General features: G+C 67.9%; 2 protein-coding genes across 3 annotated transcripts in view; one reads left to right on the top strand and one right to left on the bottom strand.

The window, feature by feature from the left end:
- The window catches only part of PRDM16 (PR/SET domain 16), a gene marked incomplete at its 3' end in the record, with an annotated part of 293838 nt that extends 276507 nt beyond the window's left edge, over positions 1-17331 (bottom strand). For both annotated transcript variants that reach the window (XM_080658196.1, XM_080658197.1), the window contains exon 1: positions 17165-17331. In XM_080658196.1, the coding sequence (XP_080514322.1) occupies positions 17165-17201 (37 nt within the window). In that variant the 5' untranslated portion in view covers positions 17202-17331. The remainder of the gene's footprint in view (positions 1-17164) is intronic.
- A 336-nt stretch (positions 17332-17667) lies between these two features.
- Positions 17668-22565, top strand: EZHIP (EZH inhibitory protein; the record flags this gene model as incomplete). Its single annotated transcript, XM_080657074.1, has 4 exons — positions 17668-17713; positions 17984-18224; positions 18539-18973; positions 19836-22565. 4 exons carry the CDS (start codon positions 17668-17670, stop codon positions 20326-20328), a joined length of 1215 nt encoding a protein of 404 aa, XP_080513200.1. The 3' UTR covers positions 20329-22565.
- Between the last annotated feature and the right edge of the window lie 1419 nt (positions 22566-23984).

Genomic DNA, 23984 nt, shown 5'->3' with positions numbered 1-23984 from the left:
GGGCGGGCGGAGCTCGCCCGGACAGAGGGTTTGCTCTGCCGCTGGGCCCAGCGCCCACGGGAGCCGGTCGACGCTGCCACGGCTCCGGGACAAGAGCCCCCGGGTCCCCACTCGGCCCTCCTGCTCCCAACAGGCCCACGGCACCCGTGCGGGAGGCAGGTCAGGAGCTGGGCTCGCGGTTCCCACTCAGGGTGCAGTGGGCAGAGGTGGGGGCGGCAGGGAGACGGCCTGTCGGGGTGGCCCCTCCATCCCGGGACAGGCAGTGCAAGGCACCCCTTGGCCACGGCAGTAACTCCAGGCTGCCGGGACACCGAGCCTGGGGGTCAGCACCGGCGATGCCCCCGAGCACAGGCTGGCTCCCCGGCTCTGAGGCCCTGTGTGTGCACCTGGCCAGGAGGCAGCGTTCAGCGTCTAAAGCAGACGTCCTCAAACGACGGCCCGCGGGCCACATGCGGCCCGCCGAGGACATGGATCCGGCCCGCCGGGTGCCGCTGCCTGTCCTGCTTAGCAGCCGACGCGTCCCGGGCCCACAGTGCGCATAGGAATTTGTTCATAGTTTTTTTTAAACTACAGTCCGGCCCTCCAACGGTCTGAGGGACAGGGACCTGGCCCCCTGTTTAAAAAGTTTGAGGACCCCTGGGACTCCCAGGTCACCGGCACACCCTGAGCGTGCCTCGGTTTTCCCCCCGACCCCCTGAGAGGAAGCGATTGGAGGTGAGCTGTGCACCGGGAAAGGAGCACAGGGGCAGAGGGCTGCCTGGCGCCCAAGACGCCGTGACCCTCGACGGTGACCGTGGAGGCCCCACTGGCCGAGCTGAAGGAAACGGCTGAGGCCACGCCCAGACCCGCGGGCCGGTGGCCGGGCGCAGGCGGCCTCGGAGCCCCGGAGGAGTGACCGCCCACCGCCAGCCAGCCCAGCGCACGAAGGCCACCACTCGGGCCAGACGTGCTTCCGGGCCTGGGGCAGCCAGGCCAGCGAGGCCTGGGAGGGTCCCACAGCCGTGCCCACCCGGGGCCCCTGCAGGCCTGGGGAGACCTGGCCCCACGCCCCCACTGCCTGCCCTGTGACCAGTGGGCCCCCAGCTCCCAGGCTCCCCGGAGTGAGCTCAGGGGAGACGGATACCGGTTTCTCCAGGAGAGAAGGGCGAGCTGGCTCGATGCGATCACCACCCGCACGTGTGGGTCTCCCGCCTGGCGGACGGGAGACTGGGCGCCCAGAGGCCCAGCACGGCGGGTCACAGCTCTGCGGCGGCAACAGGATTCACTAGGGTCTGTCTGAGCCAAACCTACGCTGCCCGGCGGCTCACACTCAGACCGGGAGCGCAGACGCCCCGCCGGATCGGGGTCAGGACGCACCCACCTCCCGAAGGGCCCTCCAGCTTCCCCCGACCCCGCGCGGCTGGGCGCTGAGCTCAGCGAGTTGGACCCCGCAGTCCGTGGTCCTCCAGGCCCTGCTGGGTGGATGAAGCTTCACCTTGAGCTTCGGGGTGACTCTGCCCAGCCAGGCAGAGGCCCTAGCCCTCCGGTCCTCTGAAGCACCCTCCGAGTCTATGGGTGAGCCGCCGACACCCTGTCTCTGCCAGGCGGCAGTGCCACCTGCGTATGTGTGGTCTGTGCTCAGGGGCCCCCTGGAATTACATCCTAGAGGGTCAGGGTCCTCAAACTTTTTAAACAGGGGGCCAGGTCACTGTCCCTCAGACCGTGGGAGGGCCGGACTATAGTTTAAAAAGAAACTATGAACAAATTCCTGTGCGCACTGCGGGCCCGGAATGCGTCGGCTGCTAAGCAGGACAGGCAGCGGCACCCGGCGGGCCGGATACATGTTTTCAGCGGGCCGCATGTGGCCCGCGGGCCGTAGTTTGAGGACACCTGGCCTAGAGGGTCAGGGGTGGGACCGGGGCACCGGCCACCAGAGCAGCTAGCTGTGCCCATGTCCGCTGGCAAAGGGGGAATGAGTTGGGGACGCAGCGGGCAGGACAGAGGGTCTGGGTGTGTCCCGGAGCCCACGTGTCACCTCCACCAGGGCCCCACCGGCTCCAAATGAGCTGGCCAACTGTGCCAGGAGCCGCCAGCCTCTGCCCTGCCCTCCCTGTGCCGCGGGGCCATCCGGGATTCACGCAGGACCGCCGCAAACTGCCGGCTGGAGAGGGAGGCGGCCTGTGTGCAGCAGCAGGCGAAGCCCCTGGTACAGGCCCCGCCGGCGCGGCCTGGACGCGAATTCCCAGGGGCGAGGGCAGAGAGGACGGGCCTCCTGCTCAGATGTCCTGAGCCAGCGGCCTCCTCTCGGCTGCACCTCAGATTTCGGTGACAGTCCGGGAGCAGAAAGCAGCCCGAGTTATCGGAGGCCCGCGTGAGCTCTATACGGCGTGGCCCCTGGCCCCCGGAATTCCACGCCTCCCAAGGGGGCAGCTAATCCGCGCAGGGCCTCCTGCCAGAGCCGGGACGGAGCAAAGTGCTCTCCGCAGCGCCGAGAGCGTCTGATCCCCCGCAGGCCCGCGAGGAGTCTCCTTACCGGGCCCCAGGGTTCAGATCGAATGTCCCTTTGAAAGGGCCAGACGGGACCCCGTGCCCCTGCCCCTGGGTCCCTGACACCAGATCCAGCCGTCCCGCCTGTGCTGTCGGAGCCACGGCCTGCCCCACCCGGGGGACAGCCGCCACTCGGGGCCCCCAGACCACGTCCTGACGAGGGAGGAGGGACAGGCGTCCCCTGCAGGGAGCCCCGGCCGAGGTGGACTCTGCCCTCCCAGCTCCGCTCCCATTGCTCCTCAAGCCTGTGGGACCCAGAGGCCCAGCCCCTGAACCAGGGCCCCGTGCCCCGTCAGCGCGGGCTCCGTCTCGGGCCATGTGTCCGTCTCCTCAGTGGCCCAAGCCTAAAGCCAGAGTGTGGCTCATGGCATTGTGTCTGTGTGCACAGAGCGCTCTGTGTGCATGTGTACATGTGTGCGCATACATGTGTGTGTGCATGGTGCACATGTGTTGCACATATACACACTATGTCGTGTGACTTGTGTGAGTGTGCACGGTATAGGTGTTGGTTGTGTGTACATGTGTACACATGTGTGCATTGTGTGTGTGTGTGTGTGCCTTATACGTCTGCCCTGTGTGGGTATGCATCCATGTGAGTGCTCCTGTGTGGATGCATGTCACATGTGTGTGCACACTGATTACAGAGGCCCCATTACTCTGTAGGTCCCTGGGAGCCCTAAGGCGTCCCCTGGGTGACATCGGAGACACTCTCACAACGGCAGCTGGGCAGCCACAGGCGAGGAGACCAGTCACCCAGCACCCCGAGTCCCCTGAGCAAGATACCCCGAAAGACAGGGCCCCTCCCCAGGGCTGGCCCCGGTGCTGGCCTTGCGGGGCGGGATGGACAGAAGGAGCCCGAGCCCAGGGCACGTGCTGCATGAATAGCACCCGCCCAGTCACCCAGACAGCCCCCCCCCCCACCCCGCGTGGGCCCAATGCCTGCGCCCAGGGCCAGGGCCTGAAGGAGGACCCACGTCGCTCGGATCTGCTTGCTCTCCACTCCTCACAATATCCTTCCCTACGAGCTCGTAAATCTATCGGCCACACACTCACATGCAAATCTGCTTCGGCCAGGTTCCAGAAAGTTCCAGAAGCCCGAAGTAGCTGCTCACCATGACAGCCTCACCCGCATAATCTCTCCAGCTGCCACCTCCCACGTCACTTCCCACCGCACCTCCCACCAAGGCCGAGGCCTCTCCCTGAGTCGCACCCGAGCCGGTCAGAACCGGGGCCAGGGGAGCGCCTTGTCCTGGAGCAGAGGAGACAGAAAGTGGGGCCACAGCGGATGGGGGCCCAGGCTCGCCCCCACCAGACACGCAGATCTCATTTTATGTCCCCATCGCCCCCAGGCTGCCCTCGGGACCCACGGGGTGAGGGCACCCGATCCAGCTCCCACGGCTCGGAGGGAGCAGAGGCGGAACCGGACCCCACGGCGGGAGAGAGGCCCCCCCTGCGGGCCGGGCGGTCGGCCCCCACGAAGGAGCACGTGGCATCGCCAACGGCTCTGCTCTGTCTGACCCAGCAGAGGTGACACAGGGAGCCCAGGAGCTGGCGTGTGTCCCCACCTCAGCCCTGCCCGGGGTGAAGGATGTTTCCTGGGGACCCCATCTCCACTCTAAACCCCATCTCACCCCCAGCCACAGCCTCCTCGGAGGTTGGGGTCCAGTCCACCCAGTTTCCCTGCTTCTCTGCAACTGTCCTGCGTGGTTCAGCCTTGGCCAAGGGTGACCCCGGATTGAGGGAAGCCATGGTCCCTCTGATCAATCAAGGAGGCCTGGGGATGCTCTCGGGGGACCTGCAGGAGGCCGGCCTGTTGCTGAAGATCTCGGGGAGCAGAGAACCTCCTTTTGGGCAGGGCCCCTCAGGCGGCCACCCTGCTCCCCAACGCTCCATGGCTGCGTTCCCCCTTCGCCCGGTGACAGGGGAGCGCGGGGACCAGCCTCCCATCCCGGCACCCACACCCTCAGCCGGCAGGTCCCTGTGGTTTGGTCCAAGGTCGGCTAAGGTGACGGAGCCGCTCACCCCACTTGGAATTGGGGAAGCAGCAGCCTCAGCCCATCACCACCCTGCCCTGCCCCAGCACCCCAGGCCTCTCTGCCCCGGGGCCGGCAGGAAGACCGTTTGCTCGGGTTTGCTCTTACTGATTCTGTGAGGGTCAAAGGCCCCCCCAGCCCCGAGGAGGGACATCCTGGTGACGCTGGCCCCGAGGTGCCTCCCCTCCCCCCGGGCCCTGTGGCCAGGCTGTGCCACTTGCTGGTGGTCATACCCCCTGCTGGGAACCAGCATGGGGGGGTCACGTTTTCCCAGGAGGCCCAGATCCGCCCCTGAGGTCCCGATGCCCTTCCCTGGATCCCTCCGCCAGCCGCAGGCCCGCAGGTGAGGCCAAGCATTATCCTTCCCTGAATAAGGAGCGGGAGCTCTTTGTCAGAAAACAGCGAGGCCACATTCTTCCACGCCCCCCCCCCCTCCTCTGGGAGCCTGTGGGTCAAGTGGGGGGGGGACTCCCAAGGGGCAGCCTTCTCACCCTCGCCCTCCCAGTGGCCATCCGCACCCCCTCCCCTTGGAACGAGGGTAGTCTGTCAGGACCGCAGGCAACCCAAAACCCGGGGTAAAGAGAGAACTCAGCAAAGAAAGATGCCTTATCCGGCTGCCAGCGGGGACCGCGGGGAGGCCGCGCTGGGCCCCGGAGCGATCCCCGCGTAATTAGCAGATGAGATTCAATAGCACACAGCAGCTCTGAGCGGCTTTATCTAACCTTTGGAAGGTAAGATTAACACCTCCGATGCAGAGAAAGTTAAGACGGGCCCCCCCCCCCGCCCCCCCCGCGCCGCGCTCTGCGGTTCTGATTCCGAGCCGGGAAACAAGAGCCCCCCTCGGGCCGGCTCCCCGGCCCGATTTCTGAGTGCTCTTTCTTCCCCGGCTTTTCCCCAGTCCTTTTGTTCCTAAGGACACTCGGCCAAATGTGCAGTCGCGAACACAGCAGCCCTCCCCTCTGCACACACGCTCACACACACGGGAGCCCTGAACACGGGAGAGTCTGCGGGGCGGGGGGCGGGGGGGGGGGGCGCGACCCCCATCTCGCCCGGCTCCTTATCAGAGATGCAGGACGCCCTGGGCCCCGTGGAACCCTCCCACCACCTGGTCAACTTGTTGCTGCTCAGATTCCACATGCCCGGAAGGATCCCCGGACCCGAACCCCAGGCCTCTCTCTGCCCGGTGACAGGCCCTGGGAAGTCTGCCTTGGGCTGGGCTGCGGGGGGGGGGGGGGGGGGGGGGGGGGCAGGCAGGTGCCAAGGCCTGGCGGGCTGGCCAGCGCCGTCACCAAGTGCGCGTTGGCCGATGCGAGGAGGCCGCCGTATCTCGGAGCGGGTCTGATTTTTAAAAACCAAGCCAGATCCCTTCCAGGGAAACGCGGGTCCACCCGGTGGCGTCTCCTCCTGCTGACGCGACGGAGAAGTCACCAGCCTCATCGCGGTGAGGAGAGGCGGCGGCTGGGCGGAGGCGGAGGCAGGCGATGGAGCCCGCGCCCCGACAGCACGTGTGTTCCGTCCGTCACTGGCCTGCGCCCCCCGCATCCCCCCCGCCCCCCGGAACTGAACACCCATGCCGAGGGGCGCTGGCAGGCGCTGCTGCCATTTAATATTCTCACACGCAGACACGTCATTATCTCGGAACCCAACACTGGCCGCAGAATGCTGTCCTTTTCCAAAGGCCTCTTTTTCCTGAGCGTGAGCGCTGGGCCCGGGGTACCTGCACAGCCCCCCCCCCCCCGCCCGCCCCCCGTCTTTGTTGCTTCTGGGGGTCATAAACGTGCGGAAAGTGCTCGCAACCACCCTCTCCCCACCTTTGGACTTGTCTGTTCTCCCCTCGCAGCCAGCTGTGAAGGGTCGGCCGGGGCTGCTGCAGCTGTGGCCGCAGATGTGGGGGGCAGTGAGGCTGGGGGGGGCAGCGAGGGTGGGGGGCTCTTTGCAAAAAGCAGCAACGTCACCGACAAAACAAAAAAAGCCCACGGCGGGTGTCAGACCTTAGACCAGCTGTGGGCAAACTACGGCCCGCGGGCCGGATCCGGCTGTTCTATCCGGTTCTCTTGCTCTCCCCTCCGCTCCTTTACTTTGAATGTATATTAGTTCACACAAACACTCCGTCCATGCTTTGGTTCCGGCCCTCCGGTCCAGTGTAAGAACCCATGGTGGCCCTCGAGTCAAAACGTTGGCCCACCCCTGCCTTAGACCCACGCCTGGACACATGCATGTGAACACAGGGCACTGCATGTGTGTGGACACGCAGAACCCGTGCACACGCGTGGACATGCCTGCACACCCTCCGAGGACCATCCCTGCACACTGACCAGGCAAAGGGCCGGGTTTCCCCGGAGCAGCGTCTGCTCTGGCCCAGGAGACACTCCCCGGTTTCCAAGCGCCTCGAGAATGCACGGCTTTCCCGGGACGGGGAGCTGGGGGCAACATGCAGGGACAGCCAGGCTTCCCGGGGGGGGGGGTGAGCAGGTGGCAGGAAGGGGCTGCAGCCCAGGGTCCCCCCAGCCGCAGGCGCCCTGCAGATCAGAAGCTCCCTTCCCAGAGGGACCCTGGGGCCTCCACAGCCTGTGGCTCCTCCTCGCTGACACCGAGAACGGGACCCCTGGGGTTTCACCCTGACGCCGGGGCCAGAGGCCGAGCAGCGAGGGGGCAAGGAGGGACCCGCAGCCGCCTCCGATGCGGGGCCGGAAACCGTGTCCGCGCAGAGCCAGGCAGCCAGGCTGGCCTCCCACACGGCGAGGAGCTAAGCATCGCGCTCTCCCAGGACTGCGGGGAAACAACCTGGGGGGACGCGGGACCCTCTGGGGGGTGGCCTCATTCTGGACCTTGGAGAGGGGGCAGCGCCTGAGGGCACACAGTGCCAGGGAGTGGGGCTCCTGACCCAGGGCCGCAGAGAGCAGGAGCCGGCAAATGAGGACTGACCAGCTTTGTGCCCAGGAGCGCGGGGGCTGTCCGTGCCCCCCCCCGGCCCCCGCCCTCCGTGAACCCCATCTTCAGTCTATGCTAAATGCTCCGAGTGGCCCTAACAGCCCATCGCGCAGATACCAATGTCGGAGCGTTTTATTTTTTTATTGATTTCAGAGAGGAAGGGAGCGGGAGAAAGAGAGAGAAACAGCAACGATGAGAGAGCATCACGGACTGGCTGCCTCCTGCAACGTCCCCCACACCAGGAATCGAGCCTGCGACCCAGGGCATGTGCCCTGAAGGTAAACCCACCCGTGACCTCCTGGTTCACAGGTCGACGCTCAAGCACGGAGCCACGCCGGTGGGCGCAACGCCTGAGCCTTTGCAACGCGCGCCCTCGCCCCGGGCCCGGCCGCCGGAGGAGCGATGGGAGTCGGGTTTGTGAATCCGTATTTCCACGCGGCGCCGGCTGCCAGCCCCGGAGTAGATCTGGAATCAGCCCGTGTCCCGGGAGAGGGCGCCCAGGCTTGTTCTGTCCCATTCCTCACGCGTCCACCCGGCATTTTCTTCCTGGGCCGAAACGCTGGCCGAGCCCTGCCTGCCAGAGGGGCCGGGGAAGGCGGCGCGGATTGCATTTGAGCCACTGAATTTAAATCAGAGAGAGAGAGAGAGAGAGAGAGAGAGAGAGAGAGAGAGAGAGAGAGAGAGAGGCGCAGAAGCTAAGCCAGCGAGGCCGCCTCCTCTCCAGCCTCCCTCCAGCCCAGGCCTTTCTCGTCGGAAATTAAGCTGAGGGTCTGGCGGCCCCTCCACCTGCAGAGGCCAGGCCTGGGGCGGGGAGAGCTGGGGTCCCCAAGGTGCTGGGGCTGAGGGTCCTGCTGCTCTGGGTCTGGCTTTGTCCCCTTCCCTACAGTTTGGACAGAGGCCCAGACTCGGGGTCAGCACCCGCTGGCCAGCGAGGAGCAACGGCCCAGCGTGCGTGGCATGAGCGCGTCTTCCTGTGAATGCCCCGTTGCCCAGCCGAGCACCCTGCCATTGCCTCACCCATGCAGAGGGGCGCTCACCCGGGTCTTGGGACCCTGCACACAGTAGGCCCACAGGCACCGTGCTGGACTCCAGGGGCAGAGACGAAGGGACAGGTAGACTTGATCCGCCCCGACCACAGACAACCCCCAACCCCCCCCCCCCCCCCCCCCAGGGACAGGGAGGCCTCTGATAAGGAGGAGTCGGCAGATGACAACAGCTGTTTAAGCCGGCGGACGGCGGGATGGAGGGCCTGGCGCGGCGGAGGGGCCGGGAAGGCGCAGGAGGGAGGCCTGCCGTGGGCACCACGAGCACCTGGCTACGTGGCAGAGGGGCCGGAACGGACCGGGCACCTGTCTCCCAGCTTGAGAACGAAATCCTGAATTCGGGACCACGTGAGCCACGTGGCAGGAATCGGGGAGCCCTCAGCGAGCCCCGCGGACTGGCGGGTGGCAGGCAGGGCTCTACGATGCTGATGCCTGGGCAGCCGCAGCCAGAGACGGGGCTGGGGGTGGGCGCCCCCCTGCAGGGCCCCCACGAAGGTCAAGGGCATGGTTCTGAGTCCGGAGAAGCAGCGAGTCTGGCGAATGCCCTCAGCTCCCTGGACAGGACTCACCTGCCCTTCTGCTCCCCTGCACCTGCCCCAGGACCCTCACCTTCCAGGCAAGAACACTCAGCACACACACCCCATGCGGGACCCTTCCAGAACCTTCCACGCGGTCATGCCCGCTGGAGGCGGGCAGGGGAACGCTCAGTATTCACACACGGCAACCGAGTTACAGCTCACATTATTCTCCCCAATGCCGCCCTCTCCCCGGTTCCACAAAGGCGACCGGCCGGTGGCCGTGGCGGGGACCCGGCAGCCCGATGCGGAGTGAACGCAGCGCCCCTGGCCTGTGCCTCCTCCGCGGCTAAGGCCGGGCGTGGGGCTCAGGGGCGCGCAGGGCCCCCGAGGGCCGGCAGTGATGTGTGCGCTGAGATTGGCTTTGTTCTTCTTTCTAAAGTAGGAGCGGAGACAAAGCCACTTACTTCTCCACCGGCAGCTCGCCCGACGGAAAGCAAACCTGGGCCCAGGACCCCCCTGGGCACGTGGAGGTCACGTCTGCGGGGCCTGGTCCCTGAGCCAGGGAGCTGGGGAGACCTGAGCCCAAGACCCGCCCTGGGCACGTGGAGGTCACGTCTGCAGGGCTTGGTCCCCGAGCCAGGGAGCTGGGGAGACCTGGCCCAGGACCCCCTGTCTGGCCCCACCAACCGCCCTCCTCAGAAGCAGGAGGGGCTTAACCCCAAAACAGTGAGCCTCCCAGTGCGCCCCCCCCCCCGAACTCCCCACTTTGAAATCATGTCAGTGGAGAAGCCAGGTCCACCTACATCCAGGCAGGTGCGTCGGGAGGTAAGTGGCAGGGCGAGGGCGCAGTCCTCAGTTCAGCCAGAAATGACCAAGGACATTTGTGGGAGTCCCCTTGGCAACCCCCGGGAGACTGACTGGGGGACCTCTCCCCCCACATGGCAAAACAGCAGCCCTGGTCTCGGCCTCAGACCACGCCATGGAGGGCCTTGCTTCCCGCTCATGCCCGTGGGCGCAAGGTGGGCATGGGCAAGGGGTCAGCCCCCAGAAGCCGTCGGGGAGCCTGCACGGGGCGGAGGCAGGAGGCACGGAGGCTGGGCCCTCACAGCAGAAGGGCCCCGTGTCCGCCTCCATGGGGACCGGCCAGCGGCCTCCCACAGGGACTTTGGCAACACAGCTCCCGTCTCCTCGGGGCACATCTCAGAACCGGAGGCGGACGGCCCTCTGCCCGGCACCCCTCGCTGGGCCCCGGCTAACCATCTCCAGCCACATGCCCGGGGGAGCGAGGGGCCAGCCCCCACCCCTGCCTCACGGGCCGCAGCGTCAGGCCAGGCCAGGCCAGAGCCTCAGCGGGGGAAGCTGATCCCCACACGCACACGCACACGCACATGCACACACACGCACACACAGGCGCGCCCTCTGCACGCAGCTCCACGGGTGCGGGCGGCAGGTGCACAGCCCTCGGAGAAGCGGCCAGTCTGGTGAGCGCCCTGACCCGGCTGATCTGGCACAACCTCTCGGCGCTCGCTCGGAGAGCAGGTGTTGGCCACTGCCGAGGTGGCATCGCTCAGCAGGCTGCTCGGCCCCGAGGCTGCGGCCGGGGACACCGTCCGGGGAGGTTCTGCTCCCGGCCAGGCCCTGCGTGTTCACGGAGCCTCCCTCCACGGAGGGCCGCAGGGGAGGCCGGTGCCTCGGGGCGCCGCAGCACCAGCCTGCCGGTCCCCTCGGCCCCGGTGTAGGTATCTCAGACGCGGCTGACGCTGCCCCCCAAAGAGTCCGAGTCGGGAGCAGGGCCGGGCGGGGATGAACAGGGGACCCGGCCCCGCAGGGCTGTGTCGGGCAGCCTCCCGCCTCCGCCCTGAAGGATGAGGGTTCGGGTCGGAAGCCCGGGCGGCGGGAGGTGCAAGGCGCGGATAACCGGAGCCTCCGGGAGAGGAGATAAAATATTCGCCGGGACCCAGCCATGTTTTCAAATGATTATAAATTATGTTAACAGTGCATTTGCAAAGGGTTATAAAAACAGCCATAATATATTTTTTTCCTCGGATTCTAGAATTACCAGTGTGACAGCTAATGCAATAATGATTTGTTTCAAATGCCAGTGTTTAAGCTGTATAAAGCTGATTTTATAAATTTTTCCAGTAGGCCGCATTGTAGTTAATGAAATTAAACACACCAATCGCATTTGTCCCCAGGGGACGAGGAACTGAACACACCACTGGTTTATTTTTTTATTAAAATAAATTGCAGCCGGCAAGATGGACTAATTGCATACAGAATTGAAAAAGAAACATTCCATTGATATAATTAAGCCAATTTTCATGGACATAAATAGTTATAGTGGATATAAAATAAGCAAAGCCTTCCCCAGATTCTGCCTTCCCTCCTTTTTTTTGCCCAGAATGTTAACTATTAAACAAATACGCCTCTCGGAGCGGCTCTGCTGTCTGTGGGCTGTGTGCATCGTCCCTCAGAGTCTCGGAGATGCCGGCCAGGCGGGCAACCCCCAGACCACAGCGGATCTGATGGCGAGGCCCCGAGAGCGGTGTGGTCAGAGCAGGAAGCAGCCACCCCTCCGCTGCCCGGGCCACAGGAGCAGAGCGCGCGAGCCAGCGGCCCAGAAAGGCCACCGGGGCCTGGCGTCGACAGAGGTTGCCTGGCCTGAGGATCAGCCGTGTGTCCCGGCTGGACCAGGGACTGCAGCCCCAGCTCCCTCCCCGGGGTCAGGTCCACCTCTCCCTGATGGCCCTGGGGGAGGGGCCGTGATTACGGAACCTCGGGGTTGGGGGGAAGGGTGAGCAGACAGGGCCTGCCCCTCCTGCGTTTGCTCGGGCAGAGACACTACGTGGGGGTTCTGCACCTGCCCTGGAACAGGACACCAGAGCCGGGGGGGGGGCCTGGGAAGAGGCGGGTAGGGAGAGAGGCCCAGAGCCTGGAGGAGGCCGGGCGTACAGGCCGTGAGCACACGGGGTCTGATCTGCGCTCTCAGTGAGAGCAGACCTGGTGCATGCTGAGCGCCGGCCCTGGGAAACCCTGAAAGCCGACACGTTAGAAACACGTCCTGCGGAGATACCCGCCCTGTGTCATTTGGGGGGAAGCTAAACAACAAACCGGGGGGCGGGGAGCCTTCGTTTAAGCAACACTCCGTCGCAGCCTGAACTTGCTGTGTGACCTGCCTGCGTTCCTTGGCCTCTCTGTGTCTGGGCCTGGATGCCTTACCCCTAAAAGTGGTGCCAGCAGCCACCCTGCACCCTGCCCAGGGCAACGAAGGGCTGGGGTCCTCTCTTCCACATGGGCCATGGGAGCCTCAGGGAGCCCTGGCCTTCTCCCTCGCGGCTGAAGGTGGCAGGGGCCGGCAGGGCCCAGGGGACAGGTGTGTGGAGCCCACGCATAGGGCAGGCCGGGCCACCTGCCTGAGCTGTGCTGGCTCTGCGGCCCAGGGAGGCGGGGTCAACCCTGGAAAGCCTGACCCCACCCTCCCCCTCAGGCCCCCACCTCTGCACCTCCTCCCCCACCCCTCACCGCCCCAACTTAGACCCGGCTCCCGCTGCTCCCTCATGTCTCTGAGCCTGGGTCATTGTCCGAGAAGCAACTCAGAATGGGGTCCTGGCCTGCCCCTCCCCGCCACTTCCCTGCAGAGACTAAGCCAGGGTCAAAAGGGGGGGTGGGGGGACGGACCCCACCCGTCCTGGAAGCTAAAGGGCAAAGCCCTTTGGGATGGGACCAGGGCCCTGCGCTGCAGCCCTCGCTGAGAACCCGCTGCGCGGTGTGGACGGGTAGCTGCCTCCGTGTGGTAATTGGCCTTAACTTTCTGTGCGGGGAACCGGGAGCCACAGCGGTGACCAGGGGCTCGGCCCCCGGTTCCCAGGCCCTGCGCCCCCGTCGGCCCACACCGTCCGGAGCCCTGGGCGGCCCCAATCTGGGCCGGCGGCCGCCCCGTACCCGCTGCGAGGCGCCTCGGCTCCCTCGGTTCCCTGTTCCCTTCGCAGGAGAAGTTTCTCTCTCACGGACGGCGGCGCCGGCGGTTCCTCCCGCCCAAGACCTGAGCCGTCCGTCCAAGACTTGTTACAGGGTTTGATTCAAAACCTGATAAACGGCGTTTAGCGCTATTTGAAATTTTTAAACGAAATCACTGAAAGGATTTTTAATCCTGGATAATTTTTGTTGAAACTCTAATTACACAGCACCTTAATTACCAGCCCAGCCCCCCAAGGCTCCCTAATTGCCTCCTAATTGAATAAAACAGGGGGCTAATCGCGCCCAAAGTGGCCCAGAGAGCTGGCTCACCTCCCCCCCCCCGCCCCGGGCCAGTGGGGGAGCCCCCCAGGCCTCACCGCCAGCACCTGGCCTCTGAACACAAACGGGGACCAGGTCCCCTGCCCCGCGCTCCGCCCAGAGGGGGATGCAGAGGCCCGGAAGCCCAGGGCTGCCGCGGGGGAGGCCCGGCCCGCTGCTCTGGGAAAGCGGGGATCAGGAGGAGCCGGCGCTGGAGGGCTGTGTTCCGGACCCTGGAAAGCAGAGGTGCCTTTCTCGGGGGGGCGGCCGTCCGCGGGTCACTTCACCAACAGGACTTGGCCACCCCCGCCTTTCCCCTGCAGGCCTCCGGCCACCGCACACCCACAGGCCGGCGAAATCAGAGCCCTCGGGCTTCTGCGCGCCGCGGGGCACCTGGCCTTGGCCGCCAGCCCTGCCCCCGCCCCTCCGCCTCGTCCTGTGTTTTCGCCCGAAGCGGGCGAGCGGCTCCACTCCTGGGATTCTGGCTGCCGACATCAAAACGGGAGGCTGCGTCCTGGCTCCGGGGAGAGGCCCTGTGCACGGGGCAGGCCGGAGCAGGGAGAAGGCAGGGCCCTTGGGGACGCGGCCTGGCCTGTGTCACGGGGAGACGGAACGGAACGGGCTAGGGGGCTCAGCCTCCAGCCCCGCTCCCTCCCGCCGGTCGCTCACATCCCCCCAGCCGGTCGCACACATCCCCCTGGAACACACAGGAGACTCACAAGGTGCTGGACTCGGGGAGGCAGCAGCCCCAGGCACACCCAGGGGTGGGCGGCCTGCACCCTGAGGACAGCATGCCAGCGCTGAGCAAAGTGGTGTCCCTAAGACATGGGGTGTCCCCCCCAGGCGGGTCAGGCCCTGGCTGGGCCCAGTCTCTCAGTCTCTGGCCCATCCTTCCCCACCCCCCAAGCACAGAGGTCAGGAGGGCACTGCAGCTGTGCGGACCCCCCACCTGCCCACCTGGCTCACAACAGAGCTGCTGTGAGGCCTTGCCTTGTGAAGTGGGGGGCAGGGACAGTTCCCTTTCCCCAGCGGCCAGGAAGGCAGGCCTGTGGGAGGGAAGCCTGGGCCACCTGAGCCCGCGCTGCCCCTGCCTCCGGGGAGGCGCCGGCTGAGGACGAGGTGGGTCCCCAGCAGCCGAAGGGCAGGCCTGGGTGCCCCGTCGCCTCTGCCCTAGGAAAACTCCACTCAGAGTCCCCAGTGCGGGCCCCCCCAGGTGCTACCAGCATGCAGGCTGGCAGGAGGGTCCCCTGGAAGGGGGTCCTTCCTGGGAAACACGGATGCACTTCCCACCTCCGGGGCAGCCCCCCAAGCTCTGTGTCAGGGGGGGGGTCACACCCACTGACCTGGCCCCGTCCTTCCCTGCCCAGCACATGGCTGCAGGCGTCACCCAGCCCTGCACACTCGCCTTGTAACCTTGACCTCTCCCCTCAGACCCAGCCCCTGACCCCTGCTGGGAGGTGGCCTGGAGGGGAAGGGTCCATGCAGGCAGTGCTGCTGCTCCTGCCTCAGATGCAAGTAATGGGGTCGGGTCCCCAGGGACGCCCCCATCTGCATGAAGCAATGTCCCTGACATTAAATTCCGCAGCGACTCCTGTGCTCGGTGCAGGGCAGGCAACGGCCATTCTGGGCCTGCCTGGGCCACCCTGTTGGGGATGGTTGGGGGCAGCGACCCGGCTGATGGGGCCCCAGAGGGAGGGTCCCCGGTGCCGGCCCTGCTGCGGGCTCCAGCCGGGCCTGGGCCTGACGGAGCTGCTCAGGGTGCGGGTGCGTGCCCTCACCCAGGACCCAAGGCGAGGGAGCTGCACTCGCTGGTCCTGTTCCCAGCCTCGGCCTCCGGCTGCTGCGGGCGGCGGGCACCGCCAGGCACCTCTCGGGCCTGAGCACACCTCGCCCTGCTGCCGGAGCCGCACCTTCTCCACCTGCTGGAGGAGCAGACAGGGCCCGGGGGTGGTTTTCAGCTGCCTCTCGCTTGCAGCGAAGGCCCGGAGGAGGTGGCCACCGCGGCCAGGCTGGGGCTCCAGTGGACCCCCCCACACACAGACCCGAAACTGCACACACACATGCACCCCCACGCCCGCAGGGAGGCAGGGAGCACTGGGGCAGCTCCGCCAGCAGAGAAATGGAGGCCTTGTTCGCACCAAGAGGGGCCAGAGGTCAGGGGAGGCCCGGGAGGCCAGGGGAGGCTGAGGCCAGGAGCGCGGGGAGCGGAGGCTGGCTGGGAAGGCGCTCCCCCAGGAAGGCCCCCAACGGGCGCGCAGGGTCCGGGCCTCCTGCCTAAGCCGGGAGCTGCTTTTCCCCGGCGGGACCCACAGAGCACGGGGCTGCGACCGGGACTGCGGCCGCTGTCCGGCTGCGCTGGGCCCAATTCCGAACCCGGAGAACAGAACTTCTTCCGAAAACTGTGGCGAGTGTCCGCCCACCAGGCTCACGCTCGGGGTTGGCCCCAGTGCAGCGAGGCCCGGCCCGGCAGGGTCAGGCGGAGGCCGGGCGGGCTGAGCGGCATGGTGGTCGGGCAGAGATCCCAAGGGGAGCGGGCCGGGCTCCCTTTCCAGCCGGGGGCTGGCGATTGGCGGAGAAGGGGGCGGCGAGAGCGGGAGGCGCGGGTTCCACTCTGCGCGGCGCTCGCCGCTTCGCTGCACCCGGGCCTGGGCCAGGGCTGCGGGAGCCGCACTCGCCGGCCGCTGCCGCCGCCCCCACCTGCCCGCCTCTTGGGCCGCAGCCCCGGGCCCAGGGGCCTCGCGGGCCGATGGCGCCGACGCCGGAGGTGGAGGGCGCGCGGGCGGCCGGGGCGCGGCGGCGGGCGGCCGTGCAGGCGGCGGGAGCGCCCGGCCCGCGGCGGAGACAGACCGGCGGCGAGGACCTGGAGGCGGGCGGCGGGCTGGGCGCCGGAGCCCGGGCTCAGCGGAGACGCAGCGAAAGAGAAAGTAAGACCCGGACCGGGCGGTCTCGCCGGGGCAGCCCTGTCCCCGACCGGCCTCGCGGCGAACGGGTGCCGAAGGGTCCTAGCGGGGCCGGAGGGTGCAGGCGGCGGCGGCGGCGGCGGCGGCGGGCGGAGGCGGCCCGGCGGGGACACTCCAGCCGGAGGCACCGGCGCCGGGCGGCCCGCGTGGGCTGCCGAGCCGGGAAGGAGCGCCCTCCGCCGCGCGGGGCACCCGTTGGGAATGCACTTCACGACCGGAGTTCCGAGCCCAGGAAAACGTCTCCATTTTGCTCCCCGAGAGGCTGCGGCCATCCCGCCTTCGCCACCGCTGCCTCGCGCCCTGGAGCCGGTGGGCGCCGGCCCGCGCCCCCTCCTCCGCCCCCTCCGGGCTCGGGGTCTCCCTCCTCTGCGCCCGGCTGGCGGACGCCAAAGGCGGTGCTCTAGCGCCCACTATTTCAAAAGCCCGGAATATGATTTGACCAGGACTGAGAGCCGCTCGGAGAGAGAGGGAGAGAGCGAGCGAGGAGGAAAAAGTTGCTCTCCCCTTTCGTCAACTTTTCGCTAACTTTCGCTTTTCGCTCCCCTCCACCCCCAGCCCTCCCCCTCCGCCCCCCTCCCCGGCCCCCACCGCGCGCCTCGGGTTCCCGGGCCCGAGCGCCTGACAAGGGGGGGGGGAGGGGGTTCGGCGAGGAGGGGGCCGGCGCCTTCGGGGAGCGCGCGGCCCTGCGCCCCGAGCCTCCGCGCCGAGCCCGGCTCGCCCCGGAGCGCGGGAGGCGGAGCAGCCCCCGAGCCGCGCCGGCGATTCGGGGGCCGGGAGCCTGGGGCGCGCCGGCCGCGCCCCGACGCGCACCCCTGGCCCGGGCGCCCCGGCCCCGCGGCCCGGGCCGGCAGGCGCGACGGGCCGAGCGGGAGACTTACTCTTGGCTAGCTTCCGCGCCCTCGCCTTGGATCGCATGGTGTCGGCTCGCGGAATCTCTCTCCTCCTCCTTGAGTCCAGAAGCAGCCACACACTATCTTCATCTCCCCAGCATTGTCAGTTTGGACACCTTCGCACATGCGCACAGAGCGCTCAATCTGACACCCCTCGCCGGGGCCAAAAAAACTTTGCAATGTATTCATCATCCTCATCGTCGCGCCGCCGCCGCCGCCGCCCGCCGCCGCGGCGCGGGATTGGGGGGCTCTCCTCGGCCTTCCCGGGCTTCACCTCACTTATCTCTCCCCCCGCCCCCTGCCCCCACCCCCGTCCTCAGCGCAGCTCGGAACTGGCCCTTTAAGAAAACATTCCGGGCTGGGCGCTCCCGCCCGGGGCCCGCACCCCGGACACTTTAAAAGGACCCAGGTGGCCCCGGAGGCGAGGGGACTCCCCCCGCCCCCCACCTTCCCTGCGTCGCGTCGTGCGGCCGATCCCGCCCAGCCGCGGGATGGGGTGGCGGCTGCGTTCGCCCTCCGACTTCCTCGGCTGCAGGGGCAAGCGCGCGCGCCCGTAGTTCCGACGCGGGTCTGGCGGGGTTTGCTTCGTTTTCTTGCATTTTAGTGCGAATTAAACAGCTTTGCGTTCACCGTGGCCCCAGCGCGCTTTTCTCCCCGAGTCCCCTGGGCCCCCCCCGCCCCTGATCCGCGGTCGCCCAAGGGGGTGTCGGGTCCGCGCGCCCTGGCCCAACCCGGCTCCTCCGAAGCCCCCTCCGGGCCGCCCCCTCGGGCCTCCGGGCCCCCGCCCCTCCCCTTCCCCACACCCAGCCGCTGCTGCTTCGGGCTCCGCGGCTCAAAAACAGCAGCGCCAGCGCCGCCAGCTCCGTGCTCGCCACTGCCCGGCCGGCGGGCGAAACTCAGACCCGCCGCCCTGGGTCCGTGCGGAGCTGCGGGCAGAAAGGCGCGGGCACCGGGAGGCAGCGCGGGGCAGTCGACCGCACACGGGGCGTCCCCGCACCTCGCTGACCGGGGGGCAGCCTGCGCCCTCACTCCTGCCTCCGGCCCCCAGGTGAGTACCAGGCGGGCTCCCGGAGCTGGGCCACCTCCAGGGACCAGGGCCTCCCGGACGCCCCCCCTGCCTCTGGGCCCAGGTGTGTGGGATCCGGAGGGAGGGCCCGGGGAGCAGGTGGAGGAGGGCGGGAGCCGACCGGGGGCACCTGGGCCCAGTGCCCTCACCCTCAGAGGCCGTGCACGGGCCCGGCTGGGCACAGGCAGGGCTTCTGCGTGGGGCGTGGGGACAGTGGGAATTCTCGGTCGTCTGTCTGGGGTTCAAGAACGAATTGCAAGGAACCGGAGGCCTGACCCCGCGCCTTTGGAGAACAGGGTCCTGCCGGCTGCAGACTCCGAGCCACCTCGGCGGGAACCTGAGGCTGGAGGGAAGGGGTCAGGGCTGTGCCCCTCCCCCGTGTGTGCAGTGAGACCCCGTGCCTCCCCTGGGACCTGCACTCGGACCCGCGCCCTGCTCATAAAGGAGCTGACCCGAGACCCCCAGCAAGCAGAGGCTCCGGCGAGAAGGGGGCGCTCGGCCAACACGGCCCCAGAGGAGAAGCGGGACCCAGCCGCTTCGCAGGAGCCAGCCGGCGTGGGCCCGGCCTTCTGCCCTCGCGCCTCCTCAGCCTCCCGTGGAATTCGAACCCCGACGTGGCTCCCAGGGCCGGGGGTCCAGCCTTGCGCCCGCTGGGCTCGCCCGGAAGGAGAGGGCGCTCCCCGCCCCGCTCGGTTCCCACTGGCCGCCGCCTGGCTGGTTCAGGCCCTTAGGTGAGTGTTGCCCTTGGCGGCGGGGCACTGCGCACCAGGCAGCTCAGCCCCAGCGCCCACCCGCGTCTTTCCAGGGTCTGTCCCCCTCCACCCCCCAAACCCTATCTTTCCCATGAGCTGGGCTGCAGGGGGGGGTCCCCTGGCCTTGCTTCCAGGCTCTCTGTGCCCCCTGGGGACCAGGGCCACTCCCACGGGGTAGGGGAGGGTGGCTGCTGGCGGAGGCAAGGGGGAAGATTGCTGATCCCCAGAGCTCTGGAGCTGCCTCCCCCACCCCCCCACCCCCCCACCCCCCCAGCAGGGCAGGCTCCAGCCAGTGGGCCTCACCTGGCTGGGCTGCTGACCAGAGAGAACCCAGGTCACCCTCACGCTCTGCACCCGAACACCTCCCAGCAAGGTCAGGTCTGAGGCCTGGGAGAGTGCAAGGTGTCTGTGAGCACTCCCCCTGCGGAGGGGGCCCCTCCCACCCCGACCCCAGCCCAGCGGGTCCCCAGGCCCCAGAAGCAGCCAGCAGACCAGCAGTTAGGGAGACCCAGACTTCTGGGGGCACCCAGCTCCCGCAGGCCTTCTCCTGCTCCCTCCCTCAGCTCAGGAAGTGATGAAAATCCTGAGCCCAGGCCAGGCCGGGCCAGGGCACCCTCCAGACTCAGGGACTGCTCCCCGGCCCGGGCCTGGGGCAGAGGTACCAGCAGCTGCATTGGCCGGTTCCTCCCTGCCCCCTGCTAGGACCCTGCGGGGGGCGGTGGGGGGGGCGGGAGTGCAGCTCAGGGCCTGCCTGGAGGAGAGGGATCCAGAGATGAGGGTGGGATGACCGGGAGACAGGCCCTGATGTCCACCCCCCACCCCGGTGCTGCATCTCCTTCAGGTCTCCCTCCCATCGGCCCCATCAGCTTCAGGAGCCCAGGCAGGCCTTCCCCAAGGCCATGGTCCTGGCCTGGCCGGGCCCTGCCCCCGCGTGGCCAGACCTAGAAGGGGAGCCGGCCAGGCTTGTGGAGTCCCAGCGAAAGCGGGAAGGAGGAAACCGAAGAGGCAGGCCCCCCTGGGCCCCAGCTCTGTGTCCTCCCGCAGACATGTGGGGGGCTGGGGGGGGGAACAGGTGTGGGAAGTGGGGGGCAGCTTTCATTTCGTTGATACTAAAAGGTGTGAGGGCAGTTGTCAAAGGGCCCCCAGCTCCCGGGAGACGGGTGGGCCAGGCCACCTGGTGGGGGGGGGCTGCACCCGCCTCACCCCCTGAGCGCAGGCTTCAGGCCGGCAGACTGTGGAGCTGGAGAGCTGTGGCCGGCTGCGTGGACGCGCCCTACCCTCTGCGGCTTGCAATCGACTTGTCATGGGGTCAGGCGAAGGCAGAGAGGACTTGACCGCGGACTCCGGCCTCACTGGAGCCGCCTCGGCCGGCCGGAGCCCCGCCTGCTCCCAGCCTCCCAGCGAGGAGTAGGGAGCCGGGCTAGGGAGCCGGGACCAGCCTCCCGTGGGAAAGGGTCAGGTTTGGGGGAGCCAGCCAGGCAGGCCCTGCAGCGCAGCAGTGAGCAAGGCAGTGTCTCGACAAGTGAGGCGGGTCCCAATGGGGGGGGGCAGGGGGAGAGCCCGTGTGAACTGAAACCAGAGCCCCCCACCCCCCATGCTTTGTGCTCCCCAAGCTCTGCCCCGGCCATTTCTGGGGCTCCCCGGGATTCCAGGTCAAGGCTGCTCACCCCCTGACTCCCGCTCAGAGAGGCCGAGTAGCTGAGAGAACGAAAGTCCTTCCCCCTCAGTTCACACGTGGGCTCTCCTGCCAGACCCCAGCTGCCCCAGGGCCCCCCCATTCCCCCAGCAGCAGCCCTCACCCGACGCGGGGCCACTGAGTCAGGCCGAGATGCGGGCTTTTCTCCTTGGGCACATTCGCCTGCCCCATCCCCAGCGGGAGTGTCTGCCAGGTCTGAGCAGCAGGAACGGCTGGAGGCCGCCTGGGGACCAGCCAGTTGGGATCCCCCTGGGCAAAGGGGACCGCGAGGTGGTCTGCGCCCCGCAGGAGACGCGTAGGGGACTGGGTGCGGAGGCCTTGCTGCCCGCCCGCCCGCCGGGGTGAACGGTGAGCCGGTGAGCGGGAGAGTTGGGTCTAGAAAGGGGGTGGGATGGGGCACAGACTACCTACCACCCACCGGGCCATTTCCTCCCCTTGGGGCGGCCCTACTGGCCTCCAGCCCGGCCTCCCTCCCACCCCCATCACTTTCAAGGACAGGACACAGGGAATTCCTTCCGAAGCCGAGGCCGGTGGCCAGGCTGTTCCCTGCGCTGCTCAGAGCGGAGGCCTCCCAGCGTCCACACCCATCCTGGTTCTGGATGGGGTCCCCGAGGGGCCTGGGGGTGCTCCCGGACCAGCACTTCCCAGGAATGAGAACCATGTGGCCAATTTCCAGCACGGCTACCTCCTTCCGCAGAAGACATCGTCCCGGAAGACGGGCAGCCTCCTGGGAGGCCCCGGGCTTGCCCTGCAGCTCCTGCAGGCTGGGTCCTGGCCGGGGCCCATCGCTCCGGAGGGCAGACGCCTCACGTGCCTGTGGGGGCACCCTCAGGAGTTTTTTCCTTTTTTGTTCTGATTTTTAATCGAAGAGATGGAGATACACAGGGGCCTGAACTCCCCGTTCGAGCCCGGAGGGAGTCGGTTCCTGGGAGAGGGGCCGGGACCCCCTGAGGACCCCCTGCCACCAGCGGGGCGCACGTGGCTCGCAATCAGGAATGAAGGAGCCGCCCCGCCACAGGGCTCCAGAACTGCGCGCCGCAGCCACCGCCGCGGGGAGCAATAAACGAAATCGGTTTCCCACTCTCTCCTGCTCCATCCAAGAGCCTTTCCACATCTGCCTACAAATTCTGTCCTTCCGTGTGCGTCGATCCCGCGCTGGGAGGAGCTCGCCCTGCACCCCAGATCGCCAGCACCTCTGGAGAGGGGACCCTCGCGCCACCCGCACTCCCCGCCCGCCGTGCTGCCCGGAGCAGCTCCGTTCCCCCAGCGCCCGGCCCTGCAGCGCCTGCAGAGCGAACGGAGCCAGCAGCTGGCACTGAGGGGGCTCCCTTGAACTGAGCAAGCAGCTGGCACTGTGGGGGCTCCCCACGCGCCCGGCCGCCCTGTGGACGCTGCCGCAGCCGCCTGCTCCGGTTCTGGCTGCGTGCAGGGTGCTGGCAACAACGAAAGCGGCGAGCCGCGTGGCTTTCTGGACGCCGAGTCCCGGGAGCTACCGAGTCCCGGGAGCCGCCGGTGGGAGCCCTTCCCTCCGGTCCCCAGAGGCGGACGGAGAGCTGAGGAAAGCAGACAGGCTGCTGGTCCCCCGGGAGACTCCCCAGCGGGCTCCCGCCCGCATCCACACCTCGGTTTGCAAAGGCCCTTCCTTCCCTCCTCCCCCCCTCCCCGCGCCAACCCTCCTCGTTTGGGAAGGGAAGTTCACCTTCGGTCCTGAGGGCTGGATACCCTGCAGATGTGGCCCTGGCGGGAGCTGCAGTCGATGTTTCCCCAAGCCTCAGTCTCCCCGTCTGTGAAATGGGGCCAGGGTCCGTGTGAGGCTGGAGGGGCACTGCTGGTGGGAACCGCCACACAGCCCACCCCTGGGGCTGAGCTTGAGCAGCGGGGCTCAGAGGGGGTACCAGACCCGAAGGGGTGCAGGCTGCTCTTGGGGACCTCTGCCCATCCCTGTCCTTTGTGAGCCCCCCCCGTCCCAGAACTCCGCTCTCGGGGCTGGGGAGGACGAGGTCTAGCGATGCCCCGGACAGGGTCTGCGGGCCCTTGGCTCCGCTCAGGTCCTCCGGGCGGATGCAGGGAGGTTAACACACCAAGCTCCAACCAGGGGGTGGGCCACCCCGCGCCCCAGCTCTCGGAGGGCAGATGCTGGGGCTGCCGGGAGTGGGGGACGGGGGGGGGGGGGGGCAGGACAGAGGCCCTGGTCCCAGCTGAGCTCCGAGGAGGGAACGCACCCTGTCCCTCCTGCTCCCCACACTGCCTGCCCGCGGGGACGGGGACGTGGGACGTGGATGTTCCTGGCTGTGGGGGCCTGCGTGTCCCGGGTGGACCCCAGGCCGTGATGTCGGAAGCCTGGGCTTCCTTGGCCTCCTGTAAGCTATCCCACTGGTGATGGGGCGGGGCTGGGCAGAGGAGGGGGCGCAGAGGATGGTTTCCGGGCTGGACAGGGGAGGGTAGAGGGAGGGGGCTGGAGCAGACGGCGGCGGGGGGGGGGGGGGACTGCACAGACACCCCCTCCCTCCCAGGCTTTGCTTGCTAACCAACCAGTCATCTCTTGGTGGGCGTGGCAGGGGAGGCCAGAAAAGGGCGAGGCCAGGACCTCCCGCGGGGAAATGCCCTCTGCTGAGTGACCCTGAGGTGAGGCAAGCCCTCCAGGGCCCGGGCCTCGGGTTCCTGCAGAGAGCTGGGCACCCGGAACCAAGCAGTTGGCTCTGGCCTCAGGTTTGCCACCTGGAGGGGGGAGGGGGGAGGGCGCCCCGGTGTCCCCACCCCTCCCTCCTGCACCCCAGACCTGAGCCCCCAGTAAAGGAACCACAGCCCAGAGGCAGGGGCACCCTGCCTGGCTCTGGGTCCTGAGCCCCTGCAGCCCAGGCAGGTCAGAGACCTTCTCGGGGACAACTGTGAGCCAGGCCCGGGAAGACGGGGCCGCGTGCTGGTGACGGTGACAAGGGCAGGTCCCCGCCCTGAGCAGCCCCTCCCTCAGCAGAATGACAGGAGGAGGATGGAGTCGGAGCCCCGTGGGGGCAGCAGGGGGGCTGCCTGGCTCCTGTGGCATAGGCCTCCCCAGGGCAGCTGGCCGCTGGGGCAGGGCAGGGGGGTGCGGGGCAGGGGCAGGGGGGGAAGAGGAGAAGCTTCAGCGGAGAGCCAGCCTCTCCCCACTCCCTCCCTCTGAAACGCTGGGAGCCCTGATTCTGTATGTGGGGGCAAACAAACTGGCGGGGGGAGGGGAGCGATTGTGGGGATCGACGCCTGTGTGTGGGGTCCTGGAGCTTCCTAGGAACCCCTGTGCCCTCTTACCCCTGCTCT

The sequence above is a fragment of the Plecotus auritus genome (genome assembly GCF_963455305.1).
Source record: "Plecotus auritus genome assembly, chromosome: 2".
Lineage (NCBI taxonomy): Eukaryota > Metazoa > Chordata > Mammalia > Chiroptera > Vespertilionidae > Plecotus > Plecotus auritus.
The sequence above is the reverse complement of the archived record's forward strand: the minus strand, read 5'-3'. Positions and strand labels throughout refer to the sequence as shown.